The sequence below is a fragment of the Bison bison genome, unplaced genomic scaffold, assembly GCF_000754665.1.
Source record: "Bison bison bison isolate TAMUID 2011002044 unplaced genomic scaffold, Bison_UMD1.0 scf7180017864482, whole genome shotgun sequence".
NCBI classification, from domain to species: Eukaryota; Metazoa; Chordata; class Mammalia; order Artiodactyla; family Bovidae; genus Bison; species Bison bison.
Genome location: NW_011495042.1, coordinates 3377765 through 3405326, shown reverse-complemented (window position 1 = coordinate 3405326; position 27562 = coordinate 3377765). Strand labels below are relative to the sequence as shown.

The 27562-nt window shown below is 48.3% G+C and overlaps 1 protein-coding gene across 1 annotated transcript in view; it reads right to left on the bottom strand.

The window, feature by feature from the left end:
- SLC6A11 (solute carrier family 6 (neurotransmitter transporter), member 11) overlaps positions 1-27562 on the bottom strand; it is a 125174-nt gene that overhangs the window by 28192 nt on the left and 69420 nt on the right. Inside the window, exon 8 of the mRNA XM_010862513.1 lies at positions 3689-3792. Within this exon, the coding sequence (XP_010860815.1) occupies positions 3689-3792 (104 nt within the window). The remainder of the gene's footprint in view (positions 1-3688; positions 3793-27562) is intronic.

The window sequence follows — 27562 nt, the reverse complement described above, 5'->3', positions numbered from 1 at the left end:
GATCTTTTTCTTGGTGTCTTAGGATTTTTCATTTAGATCTGTTTCTACTTTTTACATTAGTACGGATACTAACTCTTTTGAGTATCACATTACATGTTAATTGATTTAAATTGAAGAAAGTAGGGAAAACTACTAAACCACTCAGCTATGACCTAAATCCCTTACGATTATACACTGGAAGTAGTAAATAGATTCAAGGGATTAGATCTGAAAGACAGAGTGCCTGAAAAACTATGGACAGAGGTTAGTAATGTTGTACAGGAGATGGTGATCAAAACCATCCCTAAGAGAAAGAAATGCAAAAAAGGCAAAATGGTTGTGTAAGGAGGCCTGACAAATAGCTGAGAGAAGAAGAGAAGCAAAAGGCTGAGGAGAAAAAGAAAGATATACGCATTTGAATGCAGAGTTCCAAAGAATAGCAATAAGAGATAAGAAAGCCTTCCTAAGTGATCAACACAAAGAAATAGAGGAAGACAATAGGATGGGAAAGACTAGAGATCTCTTCAAGAAAATCAGAGATCCCAAGGGAATATTTCATGCAAAGATGGACTCAATAAAGGACAGAAACGGTATGGACCTAAGAGAAGCAGAAGATATTAAGAAGTGATGGAAACAATACACAGTACTATACAAAAAAGATCTTCATGACCCAGATAACCACGATGGTGTGATCACTCACCTAGAGCCAGACATCCTGGAGTGCAAAGTCAAGTGGGCCTTAGAAAGCATCACTACAAACAAAGCTAGTGGAGGTGATGGAATTCCAGCTGTACTATGTCAAATCCTAAAAGATGCTGTTAAAGTGCTGCACTCAAAATGCCAGCAAACTTGGAAAACTCAGCAGTGGCCACAGGACTGGAAAAGGTCAGTTTTCATTCCAATCGCAAAGAAAAGCAATGCCAAAGAATGTTCAAACTGCCTCACAACTGCACTCATCTCACATGATAGCAAAGCAATGCTCAAAATTCTCCAAGCAAGGCTCCAACAGTATGTGAACCAAGAACTTCCAGATGTTCAAGCTGGATTTAGAAAAGGCAGAGGAACCAGAGATCAAATTGCCAACATCCACTGGATCATAGAAAAAGCAAGAGGATTCCAGAAAAACATCTACTTCTGCTTCATTGACTACGCCAAAGCCTTTGACTGTGTGGATCAAAACAAAGTATGGAAAATTCTTAAAGAGGTGGGAATACCAGACTGCCTGACCTGCCTCCTGAGAAACCTGTATACAGGTCAGGAAGCAACAGTTAGAACCAGACATGGAACAACAGACTGGTTCCAAATAGGGAAAGGAGTACGTCAAGGCTGTATATTGTCACCTTGCTTATTTATAACTTATATGCAGAGTACATTATGTGAAATGCCAGGCTGGAAGAAGCACAAGCTGGCATCAAGACTGCCAGGAGAAATATCAATAACCTCAGATGTACAGATGACACCAGCCTTATGACAGAAAGCGAAGAGGAAGTAAAAAGCCTCTTGATGAAAGGGAAAGAGAAGTGTGAAAAAAAATGGCTTAAAACTCAACATTCAGAAAACTAAGATCATGGCATATCCAGTCCCATAACTTCACAACAAATAGATGGGGAAACAATGGAAACAGTGACAGACTTTATTTTCTTGGGCTCCAAAATCACTGCAGTAGTAACTGCAGCCATGAAATGAAAAGACTCTTGCTCCTTGGAAGAAAAGCTACAACAAACCTAGACGGCGTATTAAAAAGCAGAGACAGCACTTTGCCAACAAAGGCAAACATAGTCAAAGCTATGGTTTTTCCAGTCATCGTGTATGGTTGTGGGAGTTGGACTATAAAGAAAGCTGAGCGCTGAAGAATCGAGGCTTTTGAACTGTGGTGTTGGAGAAGACTCTTGAGAGTCCCTTGGACTGAAAGCAGATCAAACCAGTCCATCCTAAAGGAAATCAGTCCTGAATAGTCATTGGAAGGACAGATGCTGAAGCTGAAGCTCCAGTACTCTGGCCTGATGCAAAGAACTGACTCATTGGAAAAGATCCTGATGCTGGGAAAGATTGAAGGCAGGAGGAGAAGGGGATGACAGAAGACGAGATGGTTGGAAGGCATCACTTGATGCCATCAAGTGATGACTTGATGGAGCATGAGTTTGAGCAAGCTCTGGGAGCTGGTGATGGACAGGGAAGCCTGGCGTGCTGCAGTCCATGGGGTTGCAAAGAGCCGGACACGACTAAGCAACTGAACTGAACTTAATTCCATGTTATTATGTCCTTTAATTTTGTAGATGATTTTCATATTTTGTTTGGAGATGTTATGCAGAATGTATATAGATAACATTTGTATTAATGTGACTTTTTAAGGATTATAAAATCTATATGTACTCAAGAGTAAAGACAAGACAAAACATTTAAATTGTATGGGAACGTACAGGTAGAAAAAGCCCATCATTCCATCTCAATGCTTCTCTTCAGAGATGGCTCTTTAATAGTTTGTTGTGTCTTTCTAGAAATTTCAAAGTTCTAGATATTTCTGTGAATCAGTGTGTCATTTCCCTTCCTGACCTAATCATTTTGGGTGTTTCCATATCTTTTTCATTATGAAAACAGTATTTTACTCCTCATTTTAGGAGGGTATCCTTTTTAAAAAATGTATTTAACTCTTTAGTTTTCCTGCACTTACTATGGTGTATATGTGGAGCAAAGTATTAGGCTCCGTCCTAACTATTTCTACCAAAATACTTATCCTAGCTCAGAAACATTTGCTGAAAAACCCTTCCTTTTCCAGTGAATCTGTGTTGAGGGACAGCATCATTGCCATGAGTCTATGAGTTTCCACATTACAATGAGGAGCTCTTGATCTTGGGGGCAGAGACGTGCCATCTGCCCAGCCCTGCATATTCACCATCTGTGTCTGTGATGGGCATGGAATCAGAGGTGTAGAGACCTCAGCAAACAAGCCACTGGCCTATGATTAGAGACCAACGTGCCAAGTTCACTTCTGCCAGACACTTTTGGCTGACCTTGGGCAAGTCCTTGGACTTCGTGGTCTCGGCCTCAGGGCAGAATGCAGGCTGCAGGCATGAGGACTAGGTAGCCAGGGTCACACAGCCCCAGGCTCACCCCCAGCATGGGTCCCCTCTCCACACTGGGTACAGCAGTGGCAGGAGGCTGGGGGTGGGGAGGAAGGTCCATTAAGAAAAAGGCAGCAGGGCACTGGCCACTCCAGGTCAGACTGGACAGGACCCTACAGTCAAGCGAAAGGAAGCAGGAAAGAAATTCCTGACCAGCAGGCAGAATAAGGCCCTCAGTTTTGGAAGACCTGGGTTCAACTAGCTGTGTGACCTTAGTGTGACCTTGGGCCAATCCCTTATCTGCCCTGGGATAAAGCTCTGCTGGAGAGGGTGGGCTGGAGGCCTGAATACAATTCTTGGCATGGACTCCCTCTGAAGCCTGGAACTTGCTCTGATCATGTTTGTTATTCTCTGAGCTCCTCTGATGGACCACTCTTAGAGCCTGGGCTGGGAGAGGCTGTCAGATCACCCAGGGTCCTCCCCTGCCCCACCTGGATGGCTGGCACCTGACTCTCCTCCTCTGACAAGCCTGTTTCCCTCACCCAGCCTTGCAAGGGTGGGGAGAGATGACAAGGAACTAGCCAGGCAGCGTGGAGGGCTCCCGGGTTCTGTGGAGAGTGGGCGGTCAGGGCTGGGGACATGCTCACCTGTAGCAGTTGTTGTTATAATTGTTATAACTCCCCAGAGCGGTCAGACAACCCAGGCAGATGGCATAGGAGAAGAAGATTTGCGTCCCAGCATCTACCCAGACCTGTAGGAGGGCACAAAGAAGTTGGCAGAGAGAGAAGTCAGATGCATGGCCAGGGGGTAGGGAGGCGGGGTGGCCCCTTTCTCTGAAATCCCCTGCCCACGCCCAACCCTCACAAAAGACTCCAAAAAGGGACAATCAAATGTCCTCATCTCAGGAATGTGGTTTTTAGAAGTTCTATTCTCAGGATGATTAAATATAAATGTCCTTAATTAAATCCAGAAATTTCTGGAGGTTTTGGACAGTAGTTCACCAAGCAGCAAGAATTTGGGTGTTAGGACCCTGCTCCAGCTGTGTGGGCTTGGAACAGTTTCTTAACCTCTCTGAGGCTTAGTCTCGCCACCAGCAAAGTGGGGAATAAACTGCCCTCTCAGGACTACTGAAGCCAAGAGTCATTTTTCTTCTGATGGCCGAGACCATCATGAGAAAAGCTCTCTTGGGTGTCTTTGAACTCACAGAGTTTTACAGTGTCTAGCGGGGGTGGGGGACATTCACCAGGGGGCTCAGTTACAAAGAAGCCCCTAGTTTTCCTACAGGTCTGGAGGCTTCTCCTACTCTGCCCCATGCACTCAGCCAGAGGACAGTAAAAGGACAAGAAAGGGGGTAGGCACCACCTCTTGATCACTTTTCCAGAGAGCTGTTACTTGGGGGCTTCCTGTGTGGTACATGTGGAAACTCCTTCCTCAGTCTCCAAGTGTCCCTCAGAGAGAACTGCCAGGGGATGGCGTGACACATGCAAGAGGAATTACGGTAATTTGTCTAACACTCCTTCAGGCTCTCTTTGAGCTCCACTTTAGAAGTCATCAGGAAACGCCACAGCTCAAACCCAAATGCAGCTGATGAGACTGATGCTTGAGAATGCAGTGTCATTAGAGAATAAGGTTTTATACCAATTCAAATACTAGCAAACATCTGCTAAGCCTGTCCGACGTGCCAGGCGCTGCTGTGAACCCTGTATGCATTACTACACTTGAATATTCACACCAACGCCATGCAGGAGGCGCTATTATTAGCCCCCTCCTACAACTGAGGAAACTGAGGAACAGAGAAGTTGAGTTACTTGCTCAAGACCACACAGCTGAGAGTGGCAGAAACGAATCCAAGGAACCCTGCCTCTAGAGAAGCACGCCTAACCAGTCCCGGAATTCCCCAAGTCTTCTGCTGTAACCACCCACCCAACACAGGACTCTCTTCTGGAACTTCTGACAGAACAGTCTCTGCTTGATTACTGCCAGTGACAGGGAGCTCACTACCTTTTGACACAGCCCCTTTCCTCTTCAGAGAATTCTGACCATTAGCACATTTCTTAACATGAGAGGAAATCTACCTTCTGAGTTCCCAACTCTGGGGCCACTGAGGCCATATCTCCCTCTCCCATGTGGCATCACTTTACAGATTTGAAGAACCCTCTAGAACACTTCCTTTTCCAGGCAAATTATCACTATTTCCTCTTTTCTGGGGATTTGACTACATAGCCCACATTACTTTACCCTGGATTTGTTTGCTTGGTAAATCATTCAACAAATATTTATTATGAGCAAAGTTCACAATGCTGTCTCTTGACCTAAAAAGTACATACATTTTTTTCCCTGTCTAACACAGAGCTTTTGGGTTTAGTGCTTTTGGAGCTAAATGAGGAGCTTAGGGAAAGCCATTTCATAAAGTGTGTGTGTGAGCTGGGCGGTGTAGGGGAGGATGCCAGCAGATCATAGTTGACTGAGACATGATGAGGGGGAAATGGGAAGAAGAATTTTTAAAATCGTTTTTCAAGAAAGGGGAGTTGGGAGATGGGATAGCCATGAGAGTAAATACATTCAGGGAGGATTTTTTCCAAATGGTAGAAACTTTAGGATACTTAAATGTTGAAAGAAACAGCCCATGGTAGGGGAAAAGTGTTAAAAAAAAAAGATTTGAGAGAGAAATGGGTATATTTTAAAGTCCTCCTCTGCCTCAGTGTCCCCACTTGCCACCTCAGTGGAGTCCCTTTTCTCCTCAGGAAGGCCAGTAAATGTTATAGAGAAGAAAAAGACAGGTTTGCTACTGAACCAGGAAACAAAGTCAGATCCCAGGAGCATGGTGTGAGGATGCTCAGCACTCGATCAAGCCCTGGTGGTCCAGGGGTTATGACCCCGTGCTTCCCTATTTCCAACATCTAGGACACGGAAGAAGCCTAGATGTTGATCAACAGATGAATGGATAAAGAAGCCGTGGTACATACACACAGTGTGGTACATACAATGGAGTATTACTCTGCCACAAAAAGGAGCACACTTGAGTTAGTGCTAATAAGGTGGATGAATCTAGAGCCTCATTATAAAATCAGAAAGAGAGAAACAAATATTGTATATTAACACATGTACATGGAATCTGGAAAGACGGTACTTATGAACCTATTTGCAGGAGATGGCAATGGAGACACAGATATAGAGAACAAACTTGTGGACCCAGTGGGGGAAGGAGAGGGTGGGACCAACTGAGAGAGCAGTGCTGAAACATACACATTACCATACGTAAAACAGCCAGCCAGTGGGAATTTGCTGTGTGACTAGGGAGCTCAACCTAGTGCTCTGTGACAACCTAGAGCGGGGGATGGGGTGGGAGGAGGGAGGGAGGCTCAAGAGGAAGGGGACGCATGTATGCCTATGGCTGATTCATATTGATGTATGGCCGAAACCAACACAATATTGTAAAGCCACTGAGATGGTCTGACACAAGGGGCAAAGTGAGCCTAACAGAACAGGCCAACAGGACATTCATGAACCTTCGACCAGTTTGCGGATGCCTTAGGAAGTGGGAATCCTGAGTGATCATTTGTTGAAAACCTACTGTGTATGCGAGGCTCTCAGGGGACAATCTCATAACTTGCATAACCATCTCACTAGGGAGTATTGTTGTCTCCATTTCTAGAGAAGAGGAAATGGACCCATAGATGGTCAAACAGCTAAGGAGGGACAGGGTCAGGTTTGAACCCAAGGTGTCCTGGCTCCACATTTTAAAGGGAGAAGCCAGGGCATTCTGGTGTGCTGGGCAGGCCTGGACTTTCGGCAGGGGTTCACACAGCTCTGTGATTGTGAGGTCAACAGGACAAAGGCAACATCTCCTCCATGAAAGGAAGACCAGGCCACTGAGCCCCACTGACTGACCAGCATCTCCCAGGATGCAACAAAGGGAACAGCTCAGCTCAAAGGGCTTCCGAGTTCTTGACACAATCTGAAGGGGAAATAGTCTCCACTGAACAAACAAACCCTAAGGAAGCTGGGTCAGCTGCTGAGAAGGGATCAGTCCCCATGATCTGTGGCAGTGAATGGGGGGCGTTCTGGCCTTGTAGCTGGGGGCGGTCTTCATTCAGAGGTCTGGAGAACAAATTTGCATGGGAATCTAGGGGGCAGGGACCCTTTGGAAGAGAGGTGGTCCCACCCCCTAGCTCTGGGGCAACCAGTTCAGAGCAACTGATTCCAGGGAGCCCTGGCACATAGCAGGTGCCGAGAACAACAGACTGGGGTGTAACCTTCCCTCCCCACTGGGCCAGCGGGGCCCAGCTGGGAGAAGCAAGGAAGGGTGGACGGGTGAGGACACAGTCTCCTCTACGAAGATCAGGAGGTACGCTGTCAAGCTGGGTGTTTACTTCCTGCTGCCTTGTCCCCATGGACTGCACTCTACGGTGTTCAAGGCATTGTCCGTGTCCTGTGACCTGGCCCCTTGCCCCAGGGAGGGCGTCATCACAGCCAGGTTAGAGACCGCTGTGTGTGGGGGGAACATGCCTGCCCACCTTGACCTTTACATGTATCAACAGAGTGTCTAATCTCCTAGAAGTTTAGGGGGAGCGCTTCACGTCTTTCTCTCACCTCTTGGAGAGAAGCAACCTCCCGACTGGGGAGACGGACAGAGGGTCACGGTGCGTGTGTGGTGAGTCCCTCCCTTTTTCGCTCAAGCACAGATGATTCAGTGAGATGCGTCGTGCTTAGTTGAGTCATGTTCGATTCTTTGTGACCCCATGGACTGTAGCCCACCAGGCTCCTCTGTCCATGGGATTCTCCAGGCAAGAACACTGGAGTGGGTTGCCATTTCCTCCTCCAGGGGATCTTCCCAAATCAGGGATCGATCCATGTCTCCTGCATTATAGGAGGATTCTTTACCCGCTGAGCCCTCAGGGAAGCCCCTCAGTAAGATGTGTGTGGAACAAATACTCAGCACAGAGCCTGGCTCTCGGAGAGCGCAGACAGAAACCCAGCCATGAGCTCCGAGAGCAGGTTGCTTAGTCAATGTTCATCCCTTCTCAGGATCCACCAGTCCTCACGAATCTGGAGAGAAGAGCCTCTCTTCCTTTTTCTCCCCACAGTACCTAAGACGGGGCGTCCACTATGTGCCAGGTGAAGTCCCAGGAGCTCCAGCCCTCCCTTCTCTTAAGAGCAGGAGAGAAAGACAACAAAGGCGGGCAGATACTCCGGAATACATCATCCAGTGGACAGGGGAGCATGAAGGATGGTGTGAGGTGGGGCATGGAGCACAGGGCAGCAGGGGCCAGGGCTCTGCTCCGTGAGGGGCACGGCACCTGCCGCTCAGGCAGCTGGAAGGGGATGGGAGCTGCAGACGTGACTTGCTGCCGTGTCTAAGGCAGTGCAGGCTGCAGACAGAAGCTCTCCCAGTAATCCGCTTTCATGTCTATGAACAGCCACCCGGCCGAGCATAAGGGCAGCACTTCTGTCTCGGATCAAAGCTGGTGCCAGCAGATGGGCCTGGTCCGTCCTTCCCTGTGCCCTGGAGGAGGTGGCGCTTGTCACACTGATGCTCCAAGGTCTCTGACAAACCCAGCGGTGACCCAACCTGCCAGGGAAGTACCAGCGAGAGGAGCCAGGAATCAGGCATCAGCTTCACCTCCAGAAGCACTGATGATATGCTGGGGAGGCGGTGGGAAGTTCTACACACTTCATAGACATGAGACTCACTGCTGCAGTCTGGTGCAATGATTATCCCCCTTTTATGCATGAGAAAAAACTAACTCCCAGGAAGGGGGCATTCCTTGTCTATTTAGCCTTGGAGAGATGTACACACCAAAGAGACAAACAAACCTCTGTAGCCCAGCCTGCTGTGGGAGACGGCACTGAAGCTTCGTGCAAAGACCACGTTACACGAGATGGCTCTTCCCAGGTGCCTGGCTCCCCATCTCCCTGGGGCTTCGTGGATAGGGCCTGGGCTCCGGGGTCAGGTAGACCCAGGCTGCCTCTTATCTGCATGTTGCTTCACTTTTCTGAGCCCCAACTTCCTTGTCCACAAAAGAGAGACACAATGCATGCAAAGTACACAGCGGGGCACCAAGTCAGTCAGCCAGTTCAGTCGCCCAGTCGTGTCCGACTCTTTGCGACCCCATGGACTCCAGCACGCCAGGCCTCCCTGTCCATCACCAACTCCCGGAGCTCACTCAAACTCACATCCATCATGTCGGTGATGCCATCCAACCATCTTGTCCTCTGTCGCCCCCTTCTCCTCCAGCCTTCAATCTTTCCCAGCATCAGGGTCTTTTCCAATGAGTTGGTTCTTCGCATCAGGTGGCCAAAGTATTGGAGCTTCAGCTTCAGCATCAGTCCTTCCAATGAATATTCAGGACTGATTTCCTTTAGGATGGACTGGTTGGATCTCCTTGCAGTCCAAGGGACTCTCAAGAGTCTTCTCCAACACCACAGTTCAAAAGCACCATACAACTCCCTTACTCTGCCTCTTCTTGGTGGTTAACACTTCTCCAATACCGTGCTATGAAAACAGGCTCCCAGGGCTTTCCCTCCACCCCAGCCCGCCCAGCATCCGGCCAAGAAGGTGCTCAAACCACCAGACCCGATGGTACACGTGGCGTTTGGCCGTCCACGCCTCCAGGACAGAGCTCGGTGGCCCTCTTGGGCCCATGATAACCCACAGCCTTTTCTTTCTTTAACATTTCCTTTTCAGACGGACAGCCACACACAGACACATGAATACACACACACAACACAACTTCTGTAAATAAAGCCTTCCACTGAGGTGAAAACATACAGCCCGGCAGAAAAGGGCTGAAATTAAGCTCTTTCTCTGGGCTGTTTATATGGGTAAATATTCTCAAACGATTAAAAGTAGGTTAGGAGAATAATACAACAGCTGTGTTTCCAGTGTGTACCTGACAACGGCCTTTGTAGGAGTGAATAATTACATGAAAATCACTTCCTTCCCACCTCTTTTGCAGCCCCCTCCGGGTTGCTAGGCGCCCTGTCTCCTCTGCTCGGCTAATGCCACATACAGATGCGGTGAATACAGTACGGCCATTCGGAGGGAAGGGAGTCCAGGACTGGGGAAGACTGGAGTGGCCCCTCCCCCATGGATTCAATGTGGGAAGAGGGCTCCAGAGGGCTCTGGGGAAGATGACTCTGGATGTATTTAAATGCTAATGTGCTGGGCAGCCGGGCAGGTCCAGCGGGAACAGTGGTGGGAAGGGGCAGAGGCTCTTGGCCTGGGAGCCCCACTGGAAACACGCTCTGTGGCCTCTGGCTCCAGTGCCAGCCTGTCCTCGGGCAGCCAGCCCTGCTGGCTGACTCGAGCCCAGCCAGAGGCCCTGCCAGTGCAGTGTCACTGGGTTGAAGGTGGCGCCGTGGGTGGTGAGGGGAGCCCTGGTGTGTCGCCTGACCCTGGCGGCCCCTTTGTGCAGAGCAGGCAGCGGGGTCACTAGGCCGGGCCTTTAACCAGAGGCTGGACAGCCGCATCCTGGTCACAGAGTGTGGAGGGAGTGGACAAGCAGTTGCTGGCACGGGGCCGATGGCAGTGACTTCTGTGCTTTATATGGTAAAACCCCGGGGCTGTGCACGTCTACCCCTTAACCCACTGCATAAGGCAACTGAGCCCCAATTTTGTTGTTTAGTTGCTAAGTTGTGTCTAACTCTCTGAGACCCCATGGACTATAGCTCGCCAGGCTCTTCTGTCCATGGGATTCTCCAGGCAAGAATACTGGAGTGGGTTGCCATTTCCTTCTTCAGGGGATCTTTTGAACCGAGTATCCTGCGTCTCCTGCATTGGCAGGCGGATTCGTTACCACTGAGCCACCTGGGAAGCTCTGAGCCCCACTTTACTATAGGACTAAACAGAGGAGGTTTAGAGCAGCGGGCAGGTTGGGCAAGACCTGAAGACATCATGTTCTCAGCTCTGAACTGTTCCCAGGACTGTCCACCCGGCCTTGGGGGCTACATTTTAGGGCAAAGTCTTCTCTCCCCACAAAGTGCTCCTCTAAGAGAGTGCTACTCTGAACAGGACACTCATCACGTAGGATGGTCCTGTTCATTGTAGGAGGTTCAGCATCACTGGGTCCCACTCTCTAAACATCAGAGCTGTCCCATCAGAGAGGAACCAGAATTATACCTCCGTGTATTTCTAAATGACCCCATGGTAGTGGTCCTACCTCCCCGCTGGGAAAATCATGGAGGTGGGGGAGCCTGAGCTGGCATCCGTGCGGGAGCTGCAGAACCCAACTGCCTTCACTGGGTACACAAGGCCAGGGTCTTCTGGGCCAAACTGCGCTCCGAACTGGCACATTCTCCTGTGTCATCCGAGCAAGTGCTGAGATGCACATGAAGCCTTGTCATCTCCTGCCTTAACCACTGCTCTACTAAGAACCATGGAGCTGGTTCAGAGGCAGAGAGGCAGGAAAAGAGCTCAGGAGGAGGCTCCAGGCCCTGGGAGAGCCAACCAGCGGCGCATATACTCTAGAGAAGGGACTTCTTTGGGAGGAAAACAAAAGAGCAAGCAGCCTCGATTGGTGGAGGCATCTGCCCAGAGACAGAGCAGTCAATACACTTAATGACATCATCATATTTGTTGTGTTTTTTGTTTTTTTTTTTTCTCCCCCACACCAGAACAGAAGCACCAGCAGAGCAGGAAGTTTTGTTTTTTCACTGGTGTATTCCCAGGCCTCTTGTTTTTGCACAGGGTTAAGCACTCAACAAATAGGTACCGAATGCCACCGCTGTTTAGAGTCTCCAGTACACAGGAATGGAGAATTCAAGGCTTATGCAGAGTCTTAGCTGCCAGGCCAAGTGGAGAACATGCTGGACTAGGAGGGTCAGGAATAGGAGGGTCTGACTCCAGGTTATCCTGAAAGTTCCTATGTGTTTTCCCTAAGGCTCTTTCTTTCCTCCTGGCCTCAGTTTTCCAATCTTCAAAATAAGGAAACTGGAATGTAAGGAGACGATAAAGATATATGGCATGCAAATCCCACCCCTATTCCTGTTCAAGGCAGACACTGCTAATCAATCACAGGTTTAGGGTTGGGGGTGAGCTCCCTGTTGCTAGAGGTAATCAATCCAGCAGAGTCAGGGAGGGAATTCTTGGACTGCATTGGAAGTTAGGGTAGAAGGTCTCTGAGGTTTTCTGCTTGTGAGAAACTTGATGGTCACTGGGTCAGTTCCCATCAACAACATTTTCTGAGCATCATGTATCTGCCAGGCATGGCTAATACAGAGATAATTAAGAACGCTGATCCCCTGCTCACTGGCTTGCAATCTAGCATGTGTACATGGGAAAAGGAAGTCAGGCAAACACCGTCCCTGGTCACACAGATTCAGGCAGATCTGGCTGAATGCCAGCTCTGCTGGTGACTTCAAGGAGGTCACCCCTTGAGCCTCAGTTTATTTGTGGGTAAAATGGGGACGAGAACAGCTCCAAGCTGCTTTGACATAAGTGGGTATGTGGAGAGTGTGTGCTGGCCTCTGGCTCCCAGTAAACACCCATCCAGAGGAAAGGGCTGAGTGGCTCATGAGATGGCTCATGACTTCAGGCTTGAGAAGTATCTTCGAAGGGTCTGGGGGCTAAGCAGGTGTGTGTCCCGGGAGGGAAAGCAGAGGAAAGTCGCTCTTCCTGGCCCAGTCAGGGGGTGGTGCAGAGGCCCGGCTCCTACCCACCTCCTGGTGTGAGAGCCCCCCATCCCAGGGCAGGACACCCAGCCCTCTGGCAAAGCCTCAGAACTGCCCCAACAGCCCCCTTCTCAGCCACACCTTCCTCTCCCAGACCCACAGACACACCCCAGGGACTGCAGACCTCAGGGCGCCCCTCTATTTCCCTGGGGCCATGGCGTCCAGGCAGCACTGGAGTGAGAACAAAAAAGAAACCCACCGAGGACACGTGTGAACCTTCGTGCCTCCCTGTGTGAACACTGCCTGGGGATACAGACACCCTTGCTCCCAAAGAAGCAAGGTGGTCGGTTCTCTTCATCATCTCCACTGCAGAGAGCCAGGCCCCTGAGCCCGGGCAGACTCCTTCTGTGCTGGGGGCTTACTAAGCTGACTGCTCATCTCACTGGGTCCTCACCACACTCTGAGCCAGGTGCTGTTTTTATCTCCACCTAAAGCCCAGGAAGGGCTTCCCTGGCGGCTCAGCGGTAAAGAATCTGCCTGCCAAGCAGGAGACGGGTTCTATCCCTGGGTCCAAAAGATTCCCTGGAGAAGAAAATGGCAACCCACTCCAGTATGCTTGCCTGGAGAATCCCATGGACAGAGAAGCCTGGTGGGCTTGGGCTATGGTCCACGGGGTCGCAAAGTGTCTGACACAATTTGGTGACTAAACGACAGTAACAAAGACCCAGAGAGGCTACAGCAGTGGGCCTGGATCAGCCAGCAGGTAGGGGGGATGATCACAACCCAGACCTGTTGACCCCAAAGCCCCTCCCTTCAATCTCCCTGAAGACTCTCACCATGTCAGCCAAGAGGGAGCAGGCAGGGCGACCAGCCTGCTGCCCGGTCTCTGCTCCTCCCACGTCCACATCCCAGCGGATGTGGCCCTTGACATCCGGGGGCCTGCCTTGTCCACTCACGCACTCTCCTTTTAGCCCCTACCCCACCCTGTGTCCCAGTCAACCTTTGTGGTCACATGGCCATCTGCTCCGCACCGCCTCTCCCCTGCTCATATGAATGGAGAGGTGACAGCTTTAAACAACACCAGATCCTTGGGAAGCTGACTAACAGGGCAAACCCAGGGCACCCAAGAAGAATGCAGAAGCAGGTCTGAAGACTGGGTGAGTGGACGACTGGCAGTGTATGGCCAGCCACCCCCTCACCCACGAGCGCGGAGGCTGTCTTCCTGACCACACAAGGTCAAGGTCATGGAGGACGGGAAAACTGAGGGGATGGGTAAGGTCACATGTGGACTCACGGGAGACGAGAGAGGTGGCCACAACACTCCCTCCCCACTGATGCTGCACGACAGTGGCCTCAGCTCTGGGCAGAGCCACCTGACACAGGACTGTCCTCACTCCTCAGACCCCCCTCACTGACATCCCCTGGCATCTGCTTGAGCAACAAAACCCAGGATGAGCAGGCTAAAAATAAATCAAGATATGGATGTTGAAGCGTTTAGGGGGGCAAGGGTGCCGATGTCTGCGACTTAATTTGAAATGAAAGAAAGTGAAAGTGTTAGTCGCTCAGTCCTGTCCGACTCTTTGTGGCCCCTTGGACTGTAGCCCACCAGGCTCTTCTGTCTGTAGGATTCTCCAGGCAAGAATCCTGGAGGGGGTCCTCATTCGCTTCTCCAGGGGATCTTCCCGACCCAGGGATCGAATCTGTGTCTCCCACACAGCAGGCAGATTCTTTACCGTCTGAGCCACCAGGGAAACCCTTACTCTGAAATGTATACAAGGAAATAAAATGGATCGATGGATACAAATCTTGGGAAGGTACTGGATGGAGCCAACACAGCAAAATGTCGAGGTCGAATCTAGGTGGTGGGTGAAGTGGGGTGTTGCCTGTGCAGGCAGAAACAGGACGCTGGACGGGATGCTCTCAGCCCTGCAGTGGGGACTGGCAGGTTCACTGCGGAGATGGGTCCATAGCTTCCAGGAGGACCGCGTCTGCGAGAAAACGTGTGCTCTGTGACCAACACCTCATGAGCAAGGTACTGCGGCTGAACTAAGGAAATCCCTGCTCTGCCCAGGTGACATTCAAGAGCTAAAGCCAGTGTTCAGTCCCCGAACAGAAAACCTAGCAGCTTCCTGGGAGTTACAAGTCTCCTTGACCTCACCTCAAAGATTAAAAACACTTCCATCGTGATTCATGGGTTTATCTGTTGTTGTTGTTCAGTCGCCAAGTCGTGTCTGACTCTTTGTGACCCCATGGACTGCAGGACACCAGGCTTTCCTGTCCCTCACCATCTCCCGGAATTTGCTCAAGTTCGTGTCCACGAAACGGTGAAGCTGAAGCTCCAATACTTTGGCCACCTGATGCAAACAGCCAACTCATTGGAAAAGACTCTGATGCTGGGAAAGACTGAGGGCAGGAGGAAAAGAGGGTGACAGAGGATGAAGGGGTTGGATTTATCTGAGCAGGGCTTAAACCTCACTGTCAGCCATGATTCCTTTCTGGCTGAGGCACAACAGGTTTCCAGGGTTCAAGAGAGGAGCAGGAGTGGTGACTGAGACGGCACAAGGGTGAACTCCCCACCATCGCTCGCTGCACGATCTCCCAGATACACTTGACACTGTCTCTGAGGCATGCGCTCAGAAGCCCGTGTCTGTAATTTGTTGTCCTCATCTATCTTCCTTAGAGGATCTTTACTTAATGCCTCCTTTTGTGTCTTCTCTACACCGTCACCTATTTCGAGGCATAAACAATGACATGGTAGCCCCTGTCCCAGGCAGCAGCACAACACTGAGAAGATGAAGGCCTTCTACAGCAGGTATTTAGTGAGCACATCCTGTGTGCTGGGCAGCATGGCAGCCCCCATGGGGGAGGTATGGTTGGATCAGCTGTGGCCCGCGTTTGGCATGGGTAGTCTTGGATGGTGTATTTTAGCTTATCTCTCTAGGGATGTTAACTACTCTTGCTTAGAATGACATTCATCCAACTCTCCCTCCCCACTTATTCACATGGCCTTGAAAATTCTTTTTTTTTCAAATGATGGATTTATTTTTAACTTTTTATTTTGTATTGGAGTATAGCCAATTAATATCATAACTTAACTTCGTTGCAGGTGGACAGCAAAGGGACTCAGCCATACATATACCTGTATCCATTCTCCCCCAAACTCCCCTCCCATCCAGGCTGTCACATAATATTGAACAGAGTTCCCTGTGCTGGCCTTGAGAACTGTTAATGTGCTACCATCTCTAACCTTGAAGACACGTGGGTGATTTATAACATAAACACAATCACATGCCCACAGATAAATCATCTCTCATCTCAGTCTTACTTTCACAGAGGATATTTTAAAGAGTAATTTCTAGGCTCTGACACCTTTTGTTAATCACACACAAACAACCACTAATAGGAACTTCCTGTCAGCATGAAATAAACCAGGAGAACGGGTCATAAAAGGAGAAAGAAAAGTCAAGGGTCACTGAACATGAAAAGGTGTGAAAATCAGTGATTTTACTCGATGCCCTCATTTTATGACTGAGGGAACTCAGTAGGAAAGGACAATATTGTTCTTCAGTAAGGAAGGACAATAGCCCTTCCAGGTCAGTGATGGAGCTGGATCTCTGATCCTGAGCCTGGGAGTTTCCCACTAGGCAACACTGCCTCTGGTGGGCAGAAGAGAGAGGCAAAGGCACAGAGGAAGGAGCTGAACCACATGAGACATCTCTAAGCACTAAGCACGGAGCGGGAGCAGCGTCCGCCCTCTTTGTGAATGTCCCGCAGGATCAGCGCTTGCCCTGTGGGTCTTTTCAGCACTTGCTTACACATGAGAAGGAAGGGAGGCGGAACATGAGGTTCACACACCAGTGAGTTTTCAGCATCAAAAGTCACAATCCCCAGCAAACTCAGATGCATCAAAGCCTCATCATCGTGCTGCTCACAGACAGAAGAAAGCCTTACTCTCCCTGCCCCTATCTGTGCTGGGTCAGGAATCATCAGACTACGTTGCCTTTTCAAAGCACGCACCTTCCTCAACAAGGAGGAGTCTGGGGAGGCAGACCCAGCATCTTCAAGACAGGAATGGCGTACACCTCTCGGCAGCCCTGTGTTCCTCAGGGTGCCATCGTCCAAGTCAGCCCCCTTGAAACTCTCACTGATCAGCTGAGGTGGAGAGGGTCAAGCTTGTAAGGACAGAAGCCCAGAGAGGTTCAGTGATGCACTCAAGGTCGTGAAGCTAGTGAGTGAGTACCTCATTCCACGTCTGGTCTAACCTCTTGATTTCATAGTTGAGGAAACAGGCTCAAGGGTGGAAGGGTAATAGATGTTTCAACTGGAGGTCCTATTTCCTCATCCAGGTCTCTCCCAGCTATGGCTGGGGGTAAGTCATCTCCTTGCTCTGCGACTCAAACCCAGACCTGTCCACCAAAGAAGAAGGTGAATCTAGAAACTGACTCTCAAACTTGTTAATTCAGCAAAGAAATGGACCCCATGGGGCACTTCTGCCAAATACCTTGGTGAATCTGATTTTACTTCATGTGCTGGAAACAAATTTACTGTCAGAAAACATAATCATGGATCATATGAAATACGAAATCATCCTCAGAAATGTATGACTTCATGAATAAAACTGAACTGTTGAATTAAGCATGAATGACTCAAGGCGACTTTCTTTAATTTTAGTTTCCCGCCTGAACTTTTGGTGTGTCGTGTTCAAGGCCAGGAGATGAAGAATAGCAAATGCCAAGGGTCAAATTTGTTTTTTATGAGAGCTACAGGAAACAAATCCTTATGAAATATAATACACACTGAAAGTTCATAACCAGGCTGAAAAGGAAGATAGAGAATTCCCCCAGATGCCAGAAATGAGAGCGATCAAAGCTGAAAGATGAGGAGAAGGAATAGACTCAGTAACCCATGGGGATATCCAAGTAGACAGATATCTGAGTGGCTGGGGGTTTTAAATTCCTTCCCAAAGATAGTGGCAACCCACTCCAGTACTCTTGCCTGGAGAATCCCATGGGTGGAGGAGCCTGGTAGGCTGCAGTGCATGGGGTCGCTAGGAGTTGGACATGACTGAGCGACTTCACTTTCACTTTTCTCTTTCACACAATGGAGAAGGAAATGGCAACCCACTCCAGTGTTCTTGCCTGGAGAATCCCAGGGATGGGGGAGCCCTGTGGGCTGCCGTCTCTGGGGTCACACAGAGTCGGACACAACTGAAGCGACTTAGCAGCAGCAGCAGCAGCAGCAGCAGCAATGATAGAGTTAAAATCTCAGGCCCAGAAAGAAAACCCAAAGGAGAATAGACAGACTTTCCAATAACTGGCCGTGGGAAAACTGGACAGCTAAATGTAAAAGAATGAAATTAGTATATTCTCTAACACCATATACAAAAATAGACTCAAAATGGATTAAGGATACAAAAGTGAGATTGGAAATCATAAAATTCCTTGAGGAAAACTTAGGTAGAACACTGTTTGACATAAATCACAGCAAAATTTTTGTTTTTTTGGCTCTGTCTCCTAAAGTAAAGGAAATAAAAGCAAAAATGAACAAATGGGACCTAATTAAACTTGAAAACTTATGCACAGCAAAAGAAATCATCAACAAAATGAAAAAACCATCTACTGAATGGGAGGAGATGTTTGCAAATTATATGACCAATAATGTTTTAACACCCAACATATATAAACAGTTCATACAACTCAACATAAAAAAAAAACATAAAACAAACAACCCAATTAAAAAATGGGCAGAATAGACGTGTTTCTAAAGAGGACATACAGGTGACCAACAGGCACATGAAAAGAGGCTCAGCACCATCAATCATCAGGGAAATGCAGATCAAGCCACAGTGAGCGACCACCTCACACCTGTCGGAATGGCTGTCACCAAAAGGAACACAAATAACAAGTGCTGGCGAGGATACAGAGCATAGGGAACCCTTGTATACTGTTGGTATAGAGTATACATATCCACAGGTGCAGTCACTGTGGGAAAACAGTGTTGGGGGAGGTTTCCCAACCAACTAGAAACAGAACCACCATATGACCCAGCAATTTCACTCCCGAGTATATATCTGAAAAAAAAACCAAACCACTAATTTGAAAAAATACATATATTCATAGAAGTATTATTTACAATTGCTGAGCTATGGAAGCAGTATAAGTGCCCATCAACAGATGAACAGATAAAGAATTCCATTTATACAATGGAATACTACTCAGTCATATAAAAGAATGAGATAATCCCATTTGTAGCAACATGGATGGACTTGGAGGATATTATGCTAAGTGAAATAACTAAAACCGAGGAAGACAAACACTATGTGATATCACTTATATGTGGAATCTAAAATATACAACAAACTAGTGAACATAACCAAAAAAGAACCAGACTCACAGACATAGAGAACAAGCTAATGGTTACCAGTGGGGAGACGGAAGGGAGGAAACACAGGGGTAGAAGATTAAGAGATACAAATTCCTATGTATAAAATAAGCTACAAGGATATGTAGGGAATATGGCCAGTATTTTGTAATAAGTATAAATGGAGTATAAACTTTAAAAATCACTATATCACAAATCACTATGTTGTACACCTATAAATTACATAATACTGTACAACGACTGTACCTCAGTAAAACAAAATATTTTTAAAAAAGATTTCAAGCCCTGGGCATGACCAGATGCTGAGTGGTTGTACTGTAAAATGTAGGAGCCAGAATGGAGTTGCCCTGTAGTGAATGACGTATCAGAAAAGTCTGTGCCTCAGGTCAGGACTCGATCTAGAAGTAACAGGTATGGGTGTGATCACACACTGCTCCTGCAAAGTGGGCATCCAAGTCTAAACTGACACTTTAAAATTACCATCCTTTTCATGAACTAAGAGAGCCTGGTTTTCACAAGCCTTTGCTGAAAGAACTACTAAAGGATGTACTCCAATAAGAAGGAAATTTAATCCATTAGAAAGGAGTGAAAATAGGAAGCAAAGGAATCAGTAAACACCTTGTAAAATTCAAGTAAATATCAACTTTAAATGGTAATAAAGCAGAATTTTAAAAGGGGTGGAAAACAATAACAAGGATAGGGAGAGAGTGGAAGCTGGAGAGAAATTTGTGTCCCATGGTATTTTCCTGTTGAGAAAGAGGACAAAGCTAGTTAAGAGCCACTCTGACTGACTGGGCTCCTGCATCTTCTGTCTTCCCAATGCACTGGAGGGGAGATTCTCTCTTCCCATCCTGGGGCCACGGCAAATGCGGCTACTACAGCTTCCGTGACATGTCACTGGGTGGACCTCCACTGCAGTCCTCTCTGCCCAAGGCAGCGGTGGCCGCAGTTCTGGTCCTGACTCTTCAACGTGCAGTCTTTGAACTCTTCTTGAAATAACCAGGTCCCTCTAAGGGGTAGAGGTCTTCTCTGGTGGCTCAGTTGGTAAAGAGTCTGCCTGCAATGCGCAACACCCAGGTTCAGTCCCTGAGTTGGGAAGATCCCCTGGAGAAGGAAATGGCAATCCACTCCAGTATTCTTGCCTGGAGAATTCCATGGACAGAGTAGCCTGGTGGGCTATAGTCCATGGGGTCACAAAGAGTCGGACGCAACTGAGTGGCTAACATTTTCTAACACACTCTAAGGGGTAGAGGAAAGAAACCCACAATGCTGACAGCAGGCCTTCAGAGAGCCAGGGCTCACTCGGCCCCTGGTGCAATCTGAGCTTGAGTTTCCACAGACTCTTCTGCTTCATGGGCCTCTTTCCTTGTAGAACATGAATGTCCAATAGAATGTTTTGCGATGATAGAAACGTTCTGTATCTGCTCTGTCCAATAAGGCAGGGCCCAGGCCCAGGTGGCTATTGAGCACCTGAAGTCTGATATGTGAAACCAAGGAACTGAATATTGACTTGCACTTAATTTCAATTGCTTTAAATTTAAATGGTTAGATGTGGCTTGTGGTCACTGTGCTGGATGGTATAGATCTAGAGGGTGGGCATTCCCTGAAGGGATCCGTTCCATTCCCAGATCACCCTGAGAGAGACGGGTGCAGGTCTCTCCCACCCTCTGCCCTGGAGCATGAGTGGGAGCAGGGAGGTGACCCCAACACCCAGGAAGTCCTTGCTCACCTGTTTGGCCCCAGAACCTCTGCCTCCCCGACCACACCCCTCACTGATGTGTCTGACAGGTCTCAGAATGCTGAACGTGGAATGCTCTTAGACCAGTGCTCCTCAGACTCTCACGCTGTAAAACCAGCAGAAGATACCGCTGAGACTCAGACTCTGATGGGGCAGGCTGGCAGTGGGGCCTGAGGGTCCACATTTCTAACAAGCTCCCATATGAGACTGATGCTACTGCCGGTCTGGGGACCACACTTTGAGCAGTAAGGTTGTAGACAGTTGTCTTGAAATGTCAGTTCGTTCTGCCTACACATATCAGGCCGAAGCTGAAGCTGCAAATACTTTGGGCACCTGATGTGAAGAGCTGAATCATTAGAAAAGACCCTGATGCTGGGGAAGATTGAAGGCAGGAGGTGAAGGGGATGAGAAAGGACAAGATGGTTGCATGGCATCACTGATTCAATGGACGTGAGTTTGAGCAAACTCTGGGAGATGGTGAAGGACAGGGAAGCCTGGCATGCTGCAGTTCATGGGGTTGCAAAGAGTTGGACATGACTGAGCGGCTGAACGACAACACCACCACCTGCCATGACAGCTAGCATAATAGATTACATTAATATCTGTATCTCATCTTCTTGCCGTATCTGTTCTCTAAAGACTTTTAAAAGCATACTCTGTGCGAACAGGATGGGTTAAATCAGTTCATACTGTGCAGCGTCACAAAAATGCCTGAAGCTTTGGTCAAGAAAATAAAATTAAATGCATATTTGTCTCTTACAGAAAATTATAGCCAACGTTTATTGAGCATTTACCATGTGCTGGACACAGTGCTATGCATACAATGCATGAGTATTATCTCATTTAATCCTCATAACAACCCTTTTCACAGAAGACAAAATCAAGGCACAGATAAGCCAAGTAATGTGCCTGTGGTCATACAGCTAGCTAGTAAGCAGATGAGCCATGGAATCCAAGTAGTCTGATGGGACCCTCACCCTGTACCCGCAGCTTTGGTTGAAAGCTTAAGATCAGGGCATCTCTATGCAAGTCAATGGACTCTTTTAGAGAAACAGATTCTAATGAAATACCTGCCCATAGGTATTCATAGTGGCTTTATTCACAGTGATCAAACTTGGAAGCACCCAAGATGCCCACCAATAGGTGAAAGAATAAACAAATTACGCATTATCCACACAACAGAATATTAGTCAGAGATAAAAAAGATAAGAGCTTAAGGACACATAAAGGCATACGGGAAAGTTAAATTCATATTACTAAGTGAAAGAAGCCAGTCTGAAAAGGCTACATAATGTATGGCATTCTGGAAAAGGCAAAACTGTGGAGACAGGAAAAGGATCAGAGGTTGCCTGGGGTTTGGGGAGGAAGGGGGAGGGATGAACAGGTGGAGCAATTTTAAGGTAGTGAAACTATCCTGAATGATGCGGTAATGCGGATACATGACATCTTTTAAAACATGCTGCCTGCACAACACAAAGAGTGAGCCTGAATGTCAAATACGGGCTTATCGAGCTAATTATACGGTATCAGCACTGCTTCATCAATTGTACAAATGTACCATCTCACCTTTCAAGGACTGAATCAGAGGCTACACACATTTGTTGTTGTTTAGTCTCAACTCTTTGGGGACCTCATGGCCTGTAGCCTGCCAGGTTCCTCTGTCCATGGGGTTCTCCTGGCAAGAATACTGGAGTGGGCTGCCATGCCTTCCTCCGGGGGATCTTCCCAAACCAGGGATCGAATCTGCGTCTCCTGCATTGCAGGTGGATTCTTTACCAATGAGCCACTTGGGAAGCCCACCACATATATATAGGATGTTAATAGTAGGGAAAAGTGTGGCCAAGGGAGAGGAGATATATGGGAGCTCTGTAGTTTCTGCTTAATTATTCTGTAAAACCTGCTTTAAAAAAGTTTATTAATTGAAAAAGAACATGCTTAATGCACACATTTTTATACCTAACTTTGGAGGGGGGGCCAAAGACCCTCCAGCAATGACGAAACTCCTGTCCCAGAATATATCATTCATCTACCCACTCCACCCACTGCCCTAGAGCCCAGCAAAGGTCTGGCAAGAGTGGATACTTTGTACATTTCTGCTAATTCATTTTAAAAGCAAAGACCCAGCATAAAGCCTGGCATAGGTATCAGTAATACCTGCCAGATGAACAAACGTAAGACTGGAATTCTAAAAAAGTGGCCTAAGGACCCCCGGAGATGGGCTCACAGCTGTTCCCGTCCTGTGCTGGTACAGCCGAGGCCTCATCCTCCGTTGCTCTCGCCAGCCCCAGCTGTGGCCCCTCCCAGTGGCATCTCAAGGGCAAAACCACTGCCTGATTCATTCATCTCTCATACTCCTACCCCACAGGCAGGCCTTGCACACAGGAGGTGCATCCTGAATGCTTGCTGATACCTGTCTCGTGGGCTGCTGCAGGTAGCCAGACACACTCACACAACTGCCCGTGAATCTGCGACATCACAGCAGGAGGGACCTTCACACATCCCCTCCGACACAGCAAAGCCGCTCTCCCACCCCCACGGCAAGGTCACTGGATACATGTCTCCACTTCTGCCCTCTCTATCTCCAAACTCACTCTGTCTGCTCGCTCCTTCTGTGTACCCAGAGAAGTTTGCTTGTGCTGATTCATCTACCCTTATCACATCTATGAGGGGGCAGAAGGCGAGTAAAAGATTGGACTCTGCCCGCAAGAAGCTTACAAGAGAGGAACTGAGCCTGAGAGACGCTCCAGGCCACACAGCAGATGAAGGCGGGTCAGGCAATCAAATGCAGTTCCTTGTGACTCTAAAGCTCTCTGTCACCGAGTTCTGCTGAGCCTCTCATCTGCATAATCTTTTGAAGTTACAGCTCTGTTCATGACTGTCAACCCTTTGTACTGAAACACTCAACGGCTCCCTGTAGACCACTGGGTAAAATCTTCAGCTCTCTGGGCTTGACATCTGGTGTTCCCAATGAAGGGGCCTCAGTCTGCTGTCTGAACCTTATTTCTTGTGATTCCCTGTCACAAAATCTATCCCGTGGCCACAATGAACTACTTACCTTTTCCTCCGTATATACAGACTTTCTGGGTTTTGCTTTATCTCCAAATATTCTTCCCTTCCCCATACTTCAAGGATCAAATAAAAGATTTTATGGTTTCATAAAATCTTCTCTGGGACATCCAACTGGAAATAATTTTGGTCTCCTCCGTTTGCAGTCCTTTATCTAAATCACTGTACACCATATGCTCATCTACCCGTTCACCCACCTACCCATCCTCCTATCCACTCATCCGTCCATCCCTCTATCTACCCATTCACCAACCCAAGCATCCATCCATCCACCCACTCAGGCATTCACCCATCTACCGATCCATCCATCCATCCATCCATCCACTCACTCACTCATCCATCCCCCATCTATCAATTCACCTACTCATCTACCTATCCATCCACTCATTCAACCACCTACCTACTCATCCTGTATTGACTGGGAGCCTAACATGTGCCAGTTTCTCTGACAGGTGCCAGGGAGTTGCAGTGGATAAGACAAACATCCTCAGCTTACATGGAGCTGACAATCTAATGCAGGGAGGTTAACAGTGCAGCTTCAACAAATGAACACGAGATTGCTTCAATTGCCATCTGCCCTATGCATAAAATAATACAGAGGCTTGGTTAAAGTCATGAGGTTTAGTGGGGATGTTTGAGCCCAGCTGATCAGATATAACTGTGGAGCAGAGACTATAGGGTGAGAGGGAGCCAGCCACGGGAATATCTGATGGGACAGTGGTCCAGACAGACAGGGTCTGTGATGCTCTGGAAAGAGCCTTGGATGTCCAGGGCCATGTTGGAGATGGGACCAGGCCATAGAGGGGTTCCTTAGCCTTGGTCATGGTTGAGTAGTCTGAATTCTAATTCTAGTGTAAGGAAAAGCTGCTAGGACTTATAAGCAGGAGAGTCAGACTTCTGCTTCTGGTCCTGACTGAGTGACTGGAAAGGAATGGCCCTCCTGCCATAAGCAGCTATCAGAACAGACAAAAACAGAACCATTTTCAGGCAGTAGATAACACTCAGGGCAAGACTATTATCCCTGAGAGATGGGGCGATGCCAAAAGGGGTATGCTGAGCCCTCTGCCTGGGGACAAGAACTGGAGCCCAAACAGAGCACAGAGTCCCGTCACGCTGAACAGGCAGGGCCAGAGGGTAGGGCAGCTGATGTAACTGGATGCTACAGTGTACGGCACAGGGAAGGGGGAGCTGGGCAGAGCAGGGGCCCCGTATGTCCATGTGGAGGTTCCTGAGAGGCTGTGGCTGGGCTGAAAACATCCAGGGTGAGACCACGAAGGCTCCCCAGGGAGCACTGCTCGGGGCTGGCAGTGCAGTAGCACACTTGAGGCCAGACACGGCCAGAGAGAGAGCAGAGTCAGAGGGTTGGGCTCCCGCCCTGCCGGAGTGGACAGGTCTGGCCAACACCAAGCATTCACTCATCCTTGGTACCTGGCTGAGACAAAGCAAGACCTTCCCTTAGGGAAAGAACCATGTCCTAAAGCAGGGTTTCTGTACTGTGGCACTATGGACATTGGTGACCCACAATTCTTGGTTGCAGGGACTGTCCTGTGCCTTGTAGAACATTTAACAGCATCCCCGGCCTCTACTCACTAGATGCCAGTAACCGTCCCTCCCCACAATCAAGTTGCAACCTTCAAAAATGCAGACATTTCCAAGTGTCTCCTGGGAGGCAAAACTTCCCTAGTTGAGACCCGTCACTCTAGAGTAATCACTACTCTAGAGCCATCCTTAAAAAGCCTAAAGCCAAGCCCTGGAAAGATCTACAGGGGAGATGGAGTTGAGAATCCCATTAAGCCCTACTCAGTCCTATTAAGTTAGAGGAGCTTGACAAACAGCTTGGGATTTCCACTGACTCACACTAAAAAACAAATCTGAACTTATACAAGTTTAAGGTGGTCAGCCAGTAACTGAATTATCTATTAAAATAAAAACCAACTCCTCTTCACAGGAAGATAACAAATCCAGAATGTTGACAACATATTATCCACAATATTCAGTCAAAAACTACCGGACATGGGGCTTCCCTGGTGGCTCAGGGGTGAAGAATCTTCCTGTTTATGCAGGAGATGCAAGAGATGCAGGCTCAATCCCTGGATCTGGAAGATCCCCTGGAGAAGGAAATGACAAACCCATTCCAGTGTCCTTGCCTGGGAAATCCCATGGACAGAGGAGCCTGGCAGCTACAGACCATCTGTTGTTGTTGTTCAGTTGCTCAGTCATGTCCAACTCTTTGCAACCCCATGGACTCTAGCACGCCAGGCTTCCCTGTCCTTCACCAACTCCAGGAGCTTGTGCAAACTCATGTCCATTGAGCCAGTGATACCATCCAACCATCTCATCCTCTGTCGTCCTCTTCTCCCGCCTTCAATCTTTGTCCGCATCAGGATCTTTTCCAATGAGTCAGTTCTTCCATAAGGTGGCCAAAGTATCGGAGTTCAGCATCAGTCCTTCCAATGAACACCCAGGACTGATCTCCTTTAGGATGGGCTGGTTGGCTCTCCTTGCAGTCCAAGGGACTCTCAAGAGTCTTCTCCAACACCACAGTTCAAAAGCATCAATTCTTCGGCGCTCAGCTTTGTTTATGGTCCAACTCTCACATCCATACATGATTACTGGAAAAATCATGGATCTAGTCCATGACTAGAGGGACCTTTGTCAACAAAGTAATGCCTCTGCTTTTTAATATGCTGTCTAGGTTGGTCATAGCTTTCCTTCCAAGGAGCAAGCGTCTTTTCATTTCATGGCTGCAGTCACCATCCATAGGGTTGCACAGAGCTGGAGGCGGCTGAGGTGACTTGGCAGGCACATGGTGGTTAGGTTGATAACACCCCTCGAGTTCCTGAGGTGTCTGCCTGATGACTGGAAGGAGCACACCTGTGCCAGGTGCATCCCAACCCCTGCACAGCCCGCCACCACTGTCATCACTGACTTTACTGTGTCTCTTTCCAAGGAGACTGTCAACCAACCCCTTGAAGATAAGAACAACATGTGATCTGATTCTGCCTCCCCATGCTTGGTTCTGAGTGGAAAACACACCTGCGTGGTGGAACCATGACCCTAACCCAGGATCAAATGAAGTGAAAGGAAAACTTTGGGGGATTTTCAGTCCCAAGGAGTGAGGTTTGCAAGCACCCATGTCAGTGAGGTTTGCAATCTTTTCCAAAATATATCCAATGTCTCTAAGTCAGTATCAGTTCTGTAAATACTGGTTTGAACGTCCAACAGCTAAGAGACCCATTTTGCCTTGGGTCTGAACCTGGAATCAGAGTATACTGCCACCAGGTGGCAGCAATTCCATGGTCCCATCCCTGAGGTTCATCAGTTCAGTTCAGTTCAGTCGCTCAGTCGTGTCAGACTCTTTGCGATCCCATGGACTGCAGCACGTCAGGCTTCCCTGTCCATCACCAACTCCCGAAGCCTACTCAAACTCATGTCCATCACATCGGTGATGCCATCCAACCATCTCATCCTCTGTCATCCCCTTCTCCTCCTGCCTTCAATCTTTCCCAGCATCAGGGTCTTTTCCAATGAGTAAGTTCTTGGCATCAAGTGGCCAAAGTATTGGAGTTTCAGCTTCAGCATCAGTCCTTCCAAGGAATATTCAGGACTGATTCATCAGGTAGGTTTTAAAAAAAAAATTATTTACTTTAATTGTAGGATAATTACCTTACAACATTGTGATGGCTTTTGCTGTACATCAACATGAATCAGTCATAGGCATACA